The sequence below is a fragment of the Pteronotus mesoamericanus genome, unplaced genomic scaffold, assembly GCF_021234165.1.
Source record: "Pteronotus mesoamericanus isolate MK-2021 breed Mesoamerican mustached bat unplaced genomic scaffold, CSHL_Meso_final contig_50, whole genome shotgun sequence".
NCBI classification, from domain to species: Eukaryota; Metazoa; Chordata; class Mammalia; order Chiroptera; family Mormoopidae; genus Pteronotus; species Pteronotus mesoamericanus.
The window spans coordinates 30,141,696-30,154,567 of record NW_026555186.1 but is presented as its reverse complement, the minus strand read 5'-3'; the positions used below and the strand labels follow the sequence as shown (position 1 = coordinate 30,154,567).

Genomic DNA, 12,872 nt, shown 5'->3' with positions numbered 1-12,872 from the left:
ATGGAACAGTCCCATATATAGGTCTCTCTCACTGTAAAAAGCATCATACCGTATTACAATGAAGACAACCTGTATACAAAAAAAAAAAAAAAATCTTCCTCTCCTATTTAAAGTATTGCAGTAAGATTTATATATTAGAGGAATTTTTAGCAATTTAATTTGCAGAACATACAAGAAAATGTGCAATATTTCACTAAGATCCTCAAAGTAATTTTTTTCAATCCTCACCCAAGGATATATATTTTTTTTGGTTTTCAGAGAGAGAGTAACATCAATGTGAGAGAGTAACATCAATGTGAGAGAGACAAGAAATCAAACCAGCAACCCAGACATGTACCCCAACTGGGGATCAAATCTGCAGCCTTTCAGTGTACAAGACGACACTCCAACCAAGCCACCTGGCAAGGGCAAAAATAATTTTCAATTATTACTAATATTCCTTCCTGTATAAAAAATAAAAATTGTCCAGACTAGGTAGCTCAGTTGGTTGGAGCATCATCCCACACACCAAGAGTCTGCAGGTTTGATTCCCTATCAGGACACATACCTAGATTGTGGATTTGACCCTCCCCACCCCCTAACCCCCACCCCGCAATCAGGACACGTGTAAGAGGCAACTGATGGATGTTTCTCTCCTACATTGATTCTCTCTCACACCGATGTTTCTCTCTCCCATCCTCTGTCTCTAAAATCAACACACATACCCCTGGGTGAGGATTAAAACAAATAATAAGCCCTAATAGGTGTGGCTCAGTTAGTTGGGTATCATATAGGTCACCAGTTGGATTCCCAGTCAGGGCCAATGCCTGGGTTGTAGGTTCCATCCCCAGTTAGGGGATATGTGAGAGGCAATCGATCAGTGTATCTCTCACATTGGTGTTTCTCTCTCTCCTTTCTCCTCTCTGAAAATAAATAAAATCTTTTTATTTACTTGTCATTTAAAAAAAAATTTTTAATTTAAAGTCTTTTAAAAGTAACAATAAAAATAAAATATAAAAATTAACTTGCTAATTCTAAATAAAATACTAAAAGCTTGTTTAACATAAATTTAACCACTCAACTAAAAAAGATATCATATTAATATAATTGTTATTTAATTTCACTTTTAAGGTTTAAAAGTAGTTCAATTAAGGATAGGCTTACTGTTCTAGAATCCGAGAATGGATTGTATTCATCAAGTCCTGGTGGAACATTTCTTGTCACCTGTGTAACTGATGGGTCCTGCAATAAAATTTTAATGAGAAAAAAAGATTATTCACCCTTTAAGACAAAAATTTTGATATTTACAAAGCATTCACTTCATCTGTACTTTTGGTCACCCAGCAAAGGTAACAGAGGAAAAAAGATGATTATCAGATTTACTCAGACCCATTCCAACAAAGTTGAAATTTAAACCTACACAGCCCTGGCACCCTCAAAGAAAACCAAATGAAAACTGGGTTACATGCAAATCAGCTGCTAGCTATTATGTAAAGACTGAAAGTAGACCACCTCTTAACAGCTGTGGAATTCATTGCACAAGAGCATCTTATCAAATTTTGGGAAAACCCACCATCCTTTCCTTTGGACTCCACAAAGAGTTCATGTTCCCCCTTTTTATATGTTCAATCAACTTTCCCTGCTAGAGATTTCAAGTACCATACTACAAATCAATGTCATGTGCAGGAAACATCAAGCATTCAAGATTAAGTACCTCTCATTTGTTTTATTTTACTCCAGTATTTTCACTGACTGTAATTTTTCCCCTACATGATCCTGGACTGTCTCCCCTTTCCCAAGTATAATGTAGTACCACTCTATCCTAGCTTTTCAAATTTTTTAATATTAGGCCTTCAAGTAAATAACTAAGTCCCAAAATCCTAAATACTCTATTTCTGTTGATTATGACTGTAAAACACAAACATAATGAACATCTCAACTAAATCAACAACATATCGTGAAAAGCATTCTCAAACTGTAATGTAGCCTCATTGGCCTCCTAGTTTCGAACTTTGGCATCCATCAGCATCAAATAAAACACAGATTGCTGCATGTCCACCCCAAGAGTTTCTGATTCAATATGCCTAGCGTAAGGCCTAAATATCTGTATTTCTAACAAGTTCCCACGTGATGTGTGGCTGCTAGTCTGGGGACCACTGCTCTCAACTATACGTACCTTATCCTACCCATCTTCCTCAACACAGTAATCAAAGTTACCTTTCAAAAATGAATAACTAAACTTGTCATTCCCCTCTTTCAATCCCTCTCCTCTGTCCCTCATCTATTTCAGAATTTTTAGAGGCTCTCCACTAACTACAAAATACAAATTCCTCAAAATGAGACACAAGGCCCTGACTTACGTGTAGCCCAGCACCTGCCTACCCTTCCAGCCTCATTAACTTTCTCATAACCACCTCATGTGGTCAGATCCTCCTGTCTTAACCAAATGAAATCAGCTGCTGAATAAGAAACCTTAAACTATGCAAAAAGAAAGAAGTAATATAACTTAAAAGTACAGCACAGACAAAAAGTAAAGGCTCTAGGCTTGCTCTACAATAATGGAAAGGAGGGAATAAAATCACTCTACTTCACTGGACTCCCCTCTCACATTTACTAAAAATGAGGAGCAGGAAGATTTCCAAGAGGGGATGTGTTCCTCAGGAGAAAAATTAAAAAAAACAAACAAAAAACAGAAATAAATGTTTTAATAAAAAAAATTTTTTTTTGATACTTACCCAAGGATATGTTTTTACTGAGTTTAGAGAGAGAGGAAGGGAGAAAGAGAAACATTGACTGGTTGCCTCCTTATAGGGGGCTGACCAGGGATCAAACTAGGTATGTGTCCTAACCGCAAAGCAAACCTGCAAACTATAGATGTACATACGGCACAACGCTCTAACCAACTGAGCCTCCTAGCCAGGATGATCAAATTCTTAGAGGTGATATTGCTGCAGTTAATTTATAAGTGGGTTAACGGTCAGCAAGTGGAGACTTAGCAGGTCCAGATGGTCCAGATGCAGTCTCAAGGTCCACCCCTCGACTACCCACAAAACCAGAAGACCTGTGAGTCCTCAGACACTATGTTTGGCATTGTTTCCTCTAGCAGGAACACTCTTCCAGGCAGAGTTGGCTTAGCAATCTGCTCCGCTTTCTTAAAGACTCAATCCAAAAACAACCCAATATGCTAGCCGATAATTTCTTAGTATTTCCTGCTACCCATGTTGCTGGATCCCAGGCCCAGTGCTCCCACAGAGCTTGGGGTTTATCTCCATTAACATTTATTTCACTGAACAATGATGATCTTCATGCAAGTCTTTTTTCACAAATTAGATTGTGACTTCTTTGAATACAAGAAATAGGTGTAAAGGTCCTTTTAATTTAATCATGCATAACTGGTAATACTGTTTCTTGACTGATTAATACCACTCCATGGGGGGTAGGGGGGGAGAGATCTAAAGATTAATTCTTCAAAATAGAGGGTCCAGCAGAAGTAAGGCCTGCTTGAGTGTTGTTGGTAATCATATGGGTGTAAGAATTTATAGTTTTAATTTGAACATTTCACCTAAAATGTCATAAGGTGTGCTTGAGTGTGATGTTGTTATGTTACAGAATTACATGCTGATGGTTTTGTAATAAAAGATTCTGTAATTAAAAAAAGGAGTATTATTTGTGCCATCCCTAGAGTAGCAGTGTTAATAACCAAAAAATACCTCCTTAACAAATAAATATATATCAAAAAAGAAAGAAAGGAATATGGTGATAGCTCAAAGTGTAAAGGAAAAGATGTTTAAGCACATTCATAAGAAGAGAACTACCCATTTAAAAAACTACACTGATGTAATCATTTCTCAACTATCAAATTAGGAAAAAATCCGTAAGTCTGACTTACCTTGTTAACAAAGCTGTAATGAAAAAAGGATTCTCATAGATTACTACTAATAGGAACAGAAACTTACAATCTGTATGAAGGAAAAGTTGACAATAGCTGGTAAAACTGCATCTGCATTTGTACTTTATCCATAATTTCACTTCTAGAAATTTATTCCAAACATATTCTGGCAATAAATGGAAGCACACTAAATGTCTAGCAAGAGAAGATGACTGAATAAACCATGGTATATTTACATGAAAAAACACAATGCAGCTGAGTGTTACACAGTTGTAAAATAGTATAAGGAGATATAAACACTGCCATAGAGTGAGTGAAAAAGTAAGGTGCAGAAAAGAACAGTGTAAATAAGATGTTACCTTTTATCCACAAAGGAAGATAAAAATAAATTTGTGTTTACTTATTTTTTAAAAAGTAAAAATAAACCAAAAAACTAATAAAAATGATTATCTACAGGGCGCAGAACAGAATAGAAGGCACAGCATAGACTTGGAAGCTAGGTTCCTTTGAGTGTAACTTTAACTGAGTGAAACCCAACCACCAGGTTCCAGAGGCCCCATCCTCCTGACTCCTCATGGGTCTGACCTTCCCAAGTCAGAGTAAAATCCAGGACAGACTGAGTCTTTTGTCTCTAGGGCAGGGACCACAACCACCACACTCCCTGAAGCCTGAATGGCTCCTCTCCCTCACAGAAGATCTGCTAGGCCCATCATCCTGACTCCGTCAGGAGCTCTTTCAGTGCCTGAGCCTAACAGGCAGTGGGAAGGCCGAGGCAGGCACAGGCAGATCTCGTCAGGGTGCCATGGACATTTGCTGACCTGCCCTGGCGCCCGGCTAGTGCTGGCGAAAACTGACTTTGGTGTGCAGCATCGTTCTTCCTGCATGCAGCCAAGCCCAGCAGAAGCAGCCACAAATTGTGGATTGCTTATAGCTCCGAACGGTGGCTGAGAGCCAAGTACAGACACTGTCTGATATTGGCCTACACCAGTGTCCCTCCCAAGAGGCTCAGAACCAACACCTCAGTGACCAGCTTCAGGCAACATCAGAGCAGGATCTAAAAAGCTTCGCAAACAACATATCCAAAGGGAGATCTCAGCCAGCATGAACCCCAGCTGAAGTGAATTCCACTTGCTGTGGTCAGCACCTGCACAGCACCTCCCATGCTGTGGTGGTCAGGGTTGGGCCTCAGTCAGCCGGCCTGAGCATGAGTGGGCCAATAGAAATCAAGACTCAATTGCAATGGGGATCCCACATAACCCACACAAGAGACATTCCTGGAGCACCCAGTACAAGTGATTGAGGAAATTGTGCTATTGGGTCCCACAGGACACCTACCACATGAGGCGGCTCCATGAAGACTGAGAGTCATAGCAGATCTACTTAATACATAGAAACAAACACAAAGAGGCAGCCAAAATGAAGAGACAAAGAAAAAACTAGTGAAATTGAAGGAGTACTCAAAAAATTCCCAACAAATATAAGACATGGACTGCATGTATTCACAGGTAAATTTTACCTAACACTCAAGGAAGAACTAATTCCTATCCTTCTTAAACTACACCAAAAAATTCAAGAGGAAGAAAGACTCCCAAGGTCATTTTATAAGGCCAGCATCATCCTGGTTCCAAAACCAGAGAAACACACTACAAAGAAAGAAGATTATAAGGCAATATCCCTGATGAACATAGATACTAATATCCTCAATGATACAAACTGGATACAGCAGTACATTAAAAACATCACACACCATGATCAAGAGGGATTTATTCTGGGGATACAAGCTGGGTACAGTATCTGCAAATCAATAAATGTGACACACCACATAAACAAAACAAAGGATAAAAACCACATGATCACATTAATAGATGCAGAAAAAGCGCTTGATTAAAAAAGAAACAGCACCTGTTTATGACTGAAACTATCAGCAAGGTGGGAATAGAGGGAACAAAGCTCAACATTATAATAGCTATATATGACAAACGCAACCTTGTTTCAATGGGCAAAAACTACAAGTGTTTTTCTTAATATTGGGAACAAGACAGGGATGTCCATTTAGCCATAGCAATCAGACAAGAAGAAGAAATAAAAAGCATTCAAACTGGAAAGGAAGAAGTAAAACTGTCATTATTTGCAGATGGCATGGTACTGTACATAGAGAACTTTAAAGATTCCACCAAAATACTACTAGAACTGATAAATGAATTCAATCAAGTAGCAGGATACAAAATAAAAACCCATAAAATCAGTTGCATTTATATACACCAATAATGAGCTATCAAAACGGGAAACTAAGAAAACATTCCAAACTACAGTTGCTTTTTAAAAAACCTAATAATAAATTGAACCAAGGATGTAAAAGACCTGTACTCAGAAAATTATAAGACACTGAAGAAAAAAACTGATGAAGATACAAATAAGTGGAAGCATATAACATGTTCATGGATAGGAAGTATTAACATCATTAAAATGTCCATAATACCCAAAGCAGTCTATGGATTCAACACAAAACACAACTCCTAAGAAGATACCAATAGTGTATTTCACAGAACTAGAACAAATGTTCCAAAAATGTATATGGAACCACAAAAGACCCAAAATAGCTACAGCAATCTTGAAAAAGAACAAAGTTGGAGGAATCGTGCTTCCTAATATCAAATTGTACTAGGAAGGCCATAGTAATCGAAACAGCATGGTACTGGGAGAAAAACAGACACACAATTCAATGGAACAGAATAGAGAGCCCAGAAATAAGCCCACATGCTTATGGTCAATTAATATTTGACAAAGGAGGCAAAAGCATATAGAGGATAGAGAGAGTCTATTCAATAAATTGTGTTGGGAAAATTAAACAGATACATGCAAAATGAAACTAAATCACCTTCTTACACCATACACAAGAATAAAATCAAACTGGATTAAAGACTTAAATGTTAAGACTCAAAACCATAAAAATCCTAGAAGAAAACATAGGCAGGAAAAATCTCAGATATTTCTCAGAGCAATGATTTTCCTGATATATCACCTTGGGCAAGGGAAACAAAAGAAAAAAATAAATGAGACTATATCAAACTAGTAAGTTTTTGCACACCAAAGGAAACAATCAACAAAATGAAAAAAAAAAACCCCACTGAATTCACTAATGATACATCTGATAAGGGGTTAATATCTAAAATGTATAAAAACTTATAAAACTCAACACCAAAAAACATTCCAATTTAAAAAAATGGGTAAAGGACCTGAATAGACACTTCTCCAAAGAGGACATCCAGACGACCAATAGACATATGAAAAGATGCTCAACAACACTAACCATCAAAGAAATGCAAAATAAAACCATAGTGAGATATCACCTCACACCTGTCAGAATGCCTGTCATCAATAAATTAACGAACAACAAGTGCTGGCGAGGATGTGGAGGAAGGGGAGCCCTTCTGCTTCTTGATGGGAATGCAGATTGGTATGGCCACTGTGGAAAACAGTACAGAACTTCCTCATAAAATCTAAAATGGAACTCCCTTTTGACCCAGCAATTCCACCTCTGGGAATATATTTGAATAAACCCAAAACACTTATTTGAAAGTATATATGCACCTCTGTGTTCACTGCAGCATTATTTACAACAGCCAAAATTTGGAAGCAGCCCAAGTGTCCATCAGTAGATGAGAAGAAAAAACAGCTGTGGTACATTTACATGGAATACTATGTCAACAGAATACTACTTAGCCATAAAAAAGAAGAAGATTTTACTCTTTGTAACAGCATGGATGGACCTGGAGAACATTATGCTAAGTGAAATAAGCCAATCAGAAAAAAACAAATACCATATGATTTCACTCATATGTGGAATCTAATGGACAAACTGAACTAACAAGCAAAACAGAGAGCAGGCTGATAGCCTGGGGGTGGGGATTTCAGAGGGTGGCAGAGTTGAGCAAAAAAGAAAAAGAACTCATGGACACAGACACAGTGTGGTGACTGAGGTAAGGAGATGGAGGTGAAGAGGATGAAAGAGGGATAAATGATCATGGAAAAATATACAATACAAAATAAACTATTTGAATACACACAAACACACACACCCCTGTGCTCATTGCAGTATTATTTACAATAGCCAAGATTTGGAATCAGTCCAAATGTTAATCAGTAACAAGTGGATAAAAAAGCTGTGGTACATTTACACAATGGAATACTACTTGACCATAAAAAAGGAAGAAAATCTTACCTTTTGCAACAGCATGGATGGGCATGGGAAGTATTATGCTTAGTGACATCACTCAGTCATTGAAAGACACATGTACCATATGATTTCACTTATACGTGGAATCTAATGACAAAATAAACTAAAAAAGTGGAGAGACTCATTGATACAGAGATCAGACTGACAATTGTTAGAAGAGTGAGTTTGGGGGTGGGGTAAGAAGGATAAAGGGATTAATCTGAAAAAAGGAAAGATTCAGGGAAACAAACAATAATATGGTGTTAGCCAAAGGGGACGGGAGGGGGATGTAGAAGAAGGTAAAGTGGGGGATAAATAGTGATGAAAGGAGAATTGACTTGGGGTGATAAACACAATGGAATATACAGATGATGTATTATAGAACTGTATACCTGGAACCTATATAATTTTATCAACCAATGTCACCCCCCAAAACTCAATAAATAAGTAAATAAATAAAAAGAAAAAAGGAAAAATAAACCAAAAACTAATAAAAATGATTACCTCTAGGGAGAGGAAGAGGACAGTGAAGACACAGCATGGGTTTGGAAGCTACACTTCTTTTAGTGTAACTTGTTTTACAGTTTTTTCCTTCAGAACCATGAAAATGTTTTCCATAATTATAGAAGAAAATTAATTCAAAAAGAAAAAGGGGAAGAGACAAAATGTAGGGTAAGATGAATCCAGCCTCAAGAGTAATTTGAGTCCAGTGAATCCAACTCACATTGCAACTAATATGCATATTCAATTATCAAGCGTCCTAAAATTCACATTAGTTCTTTTTCTAATCCTATATAAAGCAGAATTCAGTTCTAGATTAATCCCAAATGAAATTATTCTTCTAGTGTTCTCCTTTTGACTACTATAATTAGAATACACTTGCTTCCTTCTAGATTCTAGAAAAGTTTAATTCAGGCTGAAAGTTAACTGACTGTTTAAAAAAAATCATTGTCTCAAATAAGTAAGTTCACTTCTAGTTGGTCAGAATTTCTCCTAATGTAGTATTACGTGACTAACAGTAGAGTATGTACAAGATATGCCAAGAATGATTTAGGAATTGAAACATAAATAACCTTACCCTGGCCAGATCGCTCAGCTAGTTAGAGAGTTGCCCCAATACAGGTCAAGGTTGCAGGTTTGATCACCAGTCAGGGCACATACAAGAGTCAACCAACAAATGCATTAAAAAGTAAAAGAACAAATCAATGTCTGTCTGTCTATCTCTCTCCCTCCCACCACCACCCCCATCCCGCCCTCACTCCCTCTCTAAAAAAGAGAAAATTTAATAAAACATAACTAACCTTTCAAATTGATTTTAATAAGTATAAATAATGTTGAGTAAGCTATAGGCTCTAAACTGAGAGAAAACAACAAAGCTGAGTACTTAAGTAATAATGATCTTCTAACGCCAATTAAGTAACCAGCACTTATATTATTTCCAATCTTTGATATAACTCTCCCTGGTGGATGGTACACTTTTTTGAGAAAGACGCTATGACCTTAAAAAGGACGATAAAGTTCCTCAAGGTCAATTTGTTTATGTCTGAAACAAAATATGAAGTCATGACTTTCCAATGCCTATATATACTCTTTCCATCAGAAATACGAAAAATAGAATTTACCACAATCACAACTTTATCAAGAAAAGACAGTGGTTGAGCTGATTGTTTATTACTGATTCCAAAACTTTGACAGGAAAATTTGTGCTTCCTCTTTCACACAATCAAAATGAAATTATTTCAACTGATAACTTGATGATTCTATGGCAGTAGTTCTCAAACTTAATTGGCATTGGAATGAATCACCTGTTAAAACCCAATTGCTGAGCCTCACTCTCTATATACTTAAATGTCTGAGATGGTGCCTGATAATTTGCATTCCTAACGGAAAACATTCTGAGTTACTCTTATTTTATTAACTTAAAGGAATATTCTAGGCTTCTGCATTTTATTAACATTTAAGGAGCAAGTAAAGACATTCTTCAGAGTTTAAATATCCTATGGATCTATGTATAAACATTAAAATTCTATCTTAATATTTTAATTGGATTAATTCAGTTAATCCAAGGCTATTTTGCAAAACCTCTAATAAAACAGGGGAAATTTGATAGATGACCTCCCTGGTCAGTTGCAGCTCTGAAATGTTATGCTATAGATTGTTAGTCTTTATTGTTTGGAAAGCTGACTGCCTACATTCAAATCCTAGTTCCACTATTGAAAAACTGTAAACTGAACAAGGCACTTCATATTTCTATGTAACTCAGTGTTTCCATCAGTAAAATGTATCATATAGCTCATGTGCTACCACATGCAAAATCCTTAATACAGTCCGTGCACATGGAAAATAATGATGCCTGAGGCTGTTCCCATCGTAACCATCAATAACAAGCTAACGATGGAACAAAAAAGCTCTCCATTTATGACTGAGGTATCAAGAAAGTAGAGCACATCTCGTGTAATGAATAGGCCAAAAAACACTCAGTCACTTTCTGAGGAAAGCAAGCAGTAGCAGTTGTTTGCCCAACCTTTGTGTCATGTGACCCTATCACCTTATCCAAATGTGAAAGAATGAGGAATTGTGTCAAAGGCAGCCATTTTTAGAATGGACATAAGAAAGTCTGGCAGACCCCAACAGAAGTGACTCTATATTGGATAATGACTGATCAACCCCATTTTTTGAAGTGCTCGAATACGAGCCAAAGATTAGTAGCAGAAGAACCTGACACTAATCACGGTAGAAAGACAAACAGATGCTAAGTCATAAGAAGGTGACCAGAAAAAAAGAGCAGTAAGTATAGCATCTGAGGGGAATGGCAATTACTAGAGTTGCCAATGAGTCACCAAAGCAAAAACAGGGGCCACAGAGTTACTGCTATTCTAGTTAGGAATGACTTGGTGTTATGGGAGTTTTCACCTTGTCCTGCAGATCCTCCAAAGGACCTCAGGGTGGAGGAAAAAGGAGGAGGAAGTATGAGCAGAGAAAAAGTGAGAAAAGAGGGTGACAGAGATCAACCCTCTAATCTTCACTGCATCACTGCCGCCCAAGTTTTATCTGTTTTATACATATTGATGTCACATTAAAGTGGCTTCCACTACTTGGTGGAAGGGTATTGAAGGGCACAAAGGTGTCAATTGAGGAGACAGTTTGTTAGCTCTCAGAGGAGGATTCAGTACAACTGCAGAGATGGACTATTGGGCTTCCTTTCCTCCCACAAGATAAACCGCCATCCCCTAACCAGGTAACCTGAGCACATATTCGTGCCTTAGAACTAGAACAGGTGAAACCAATATTCCTTATCATTTTGTATTCCATTAAAACTCTATGTAAAGAGTTTGCTGCCATTAACTGTATTTAAATAAAATCTGATGGGAAAGATTTAGTATGAACAATTACCGCTCCCTAGTATACATACTGATCCCCCCAGCACATTTACTGATTCAAAAGTGCTGTTGGATCAACATTTAACTCGTTTCACCTCCTCTCTCTTCCCCTTCAAAAAATGAGGGAGGACAATATAAATATAACTTATCTTTAATTTACCCCTTATGTTTCTTAGTTCAAAAGTTTAAGCCAACTTGGCAAAACCCAGCTGAGAGGTGGGGTCGGGAGAGGGCAGGGAATTCTCTCCATATCTAAATTTCATCTCTTTCCATATTTCCTCAGGAACAGGTACCCTTTTTTCTATGTTCAATTGCTTCCCCTCAGCAGGGTACCTCATACCTACACTTCAAGGCTCAGTCATCTTTAAAATGCACACAAGCAAAGAAAAACAAAAACATTCCTTTAACCATATATCACTCTCAAGCAAGTTATCAGCCCCAGTTCTCTGCTTTCTTTCTATCCACTTTACCACCTGCCCTCCACCCCAACCCGGGATCAAGCTGCTAGTATTTCTCACATGTAAATTCCCACAGCCTTCTTACTGACTCCTTCCCAACTTCTGACCAACTCCCCCATCCATTATAAACCAGAATGAGCTTCTAAAAATATAAGCCTGTCATGTCACACAGATTTCATTAATGTGAGAACAAATGTATATTAAGTTTGGTTTATGTTCTCAATAATTCAAAGAGCATATTTTAGGTCTTTTAAAATGTATAAAAACTTGTGACTGGACAATGAATAATGTGAAATCATTTATGCAACAAGAATTACAAAGATGGGTAAATTCTCACCATCTACATAACTGACTGCTAAAGAAAACAAATTTTAAACCAGCTGTAACTATTAACATTCTTTTATCACACACAGCTTAACAGTGCACAGTGCAAAAGCCATCTACTGTTGTAATGATATTTTTTATTCATCTAGACCTGTGCTATATAACATTGTAGCCACTAGCCAAATGTAGCTCTTGAAATGTAACCAGTCCAAATTGAAATGTGCTGAAAGTATAAAACACACCATGTTACTGGTTTCAAAGATTCAGCAGAGAACAATGTAAACTATCTCAATAATTGTTATGTTATGTGCTAGAAAGATAATTTGGTGGGGAGGAGTAAACAAAATATATTATTAAAATTAATTTCACCTAGGTATTTTTTCCACATGGATACTAGAGAATTGTATGTAGCACAAAATACAAGTAGACAAAAGTAGGCTTATGTTTGTAATATAAATAATACAATAACTAATGAACAATAATATGAGAATAAACTGTTTCATGTGCTCATTACTATAAACCTACTTTTGCCTACCCCTCCGTATTTCTATTGAATGCTGATGATCCACGCATTACAATTTTTCAAGACTGGCTTTTATTATACTTTCATTCACTTGGGCAAATTT

General features: G+C 37.1%; 1 protein-coding gene across 2 annotated transcripts in view; it reads right to left on the bottom strand.

The window, feature by feature from the left end:
- Nucleotides 1–12,872, bottom strand: part of SCAMP1 (secretory carrier membrane protein 1) — a 97,351-nt gene that overhangs the window by 67,807 nt on the left and 16,672 nt on the right. For both annotated transcript variants that reach the window (XM_054578515.1, XM_054578516.1), the window contains exon 2: nt 1,144–1,221. In XM_054578515.1, coding sequence (XP_054434490.1) covers nt 1,144–1,221 — 78 coding nt within the window. The remainder of the gene's footprint in view (nt 1–1,143; nt 1,222–12,872) is intronic.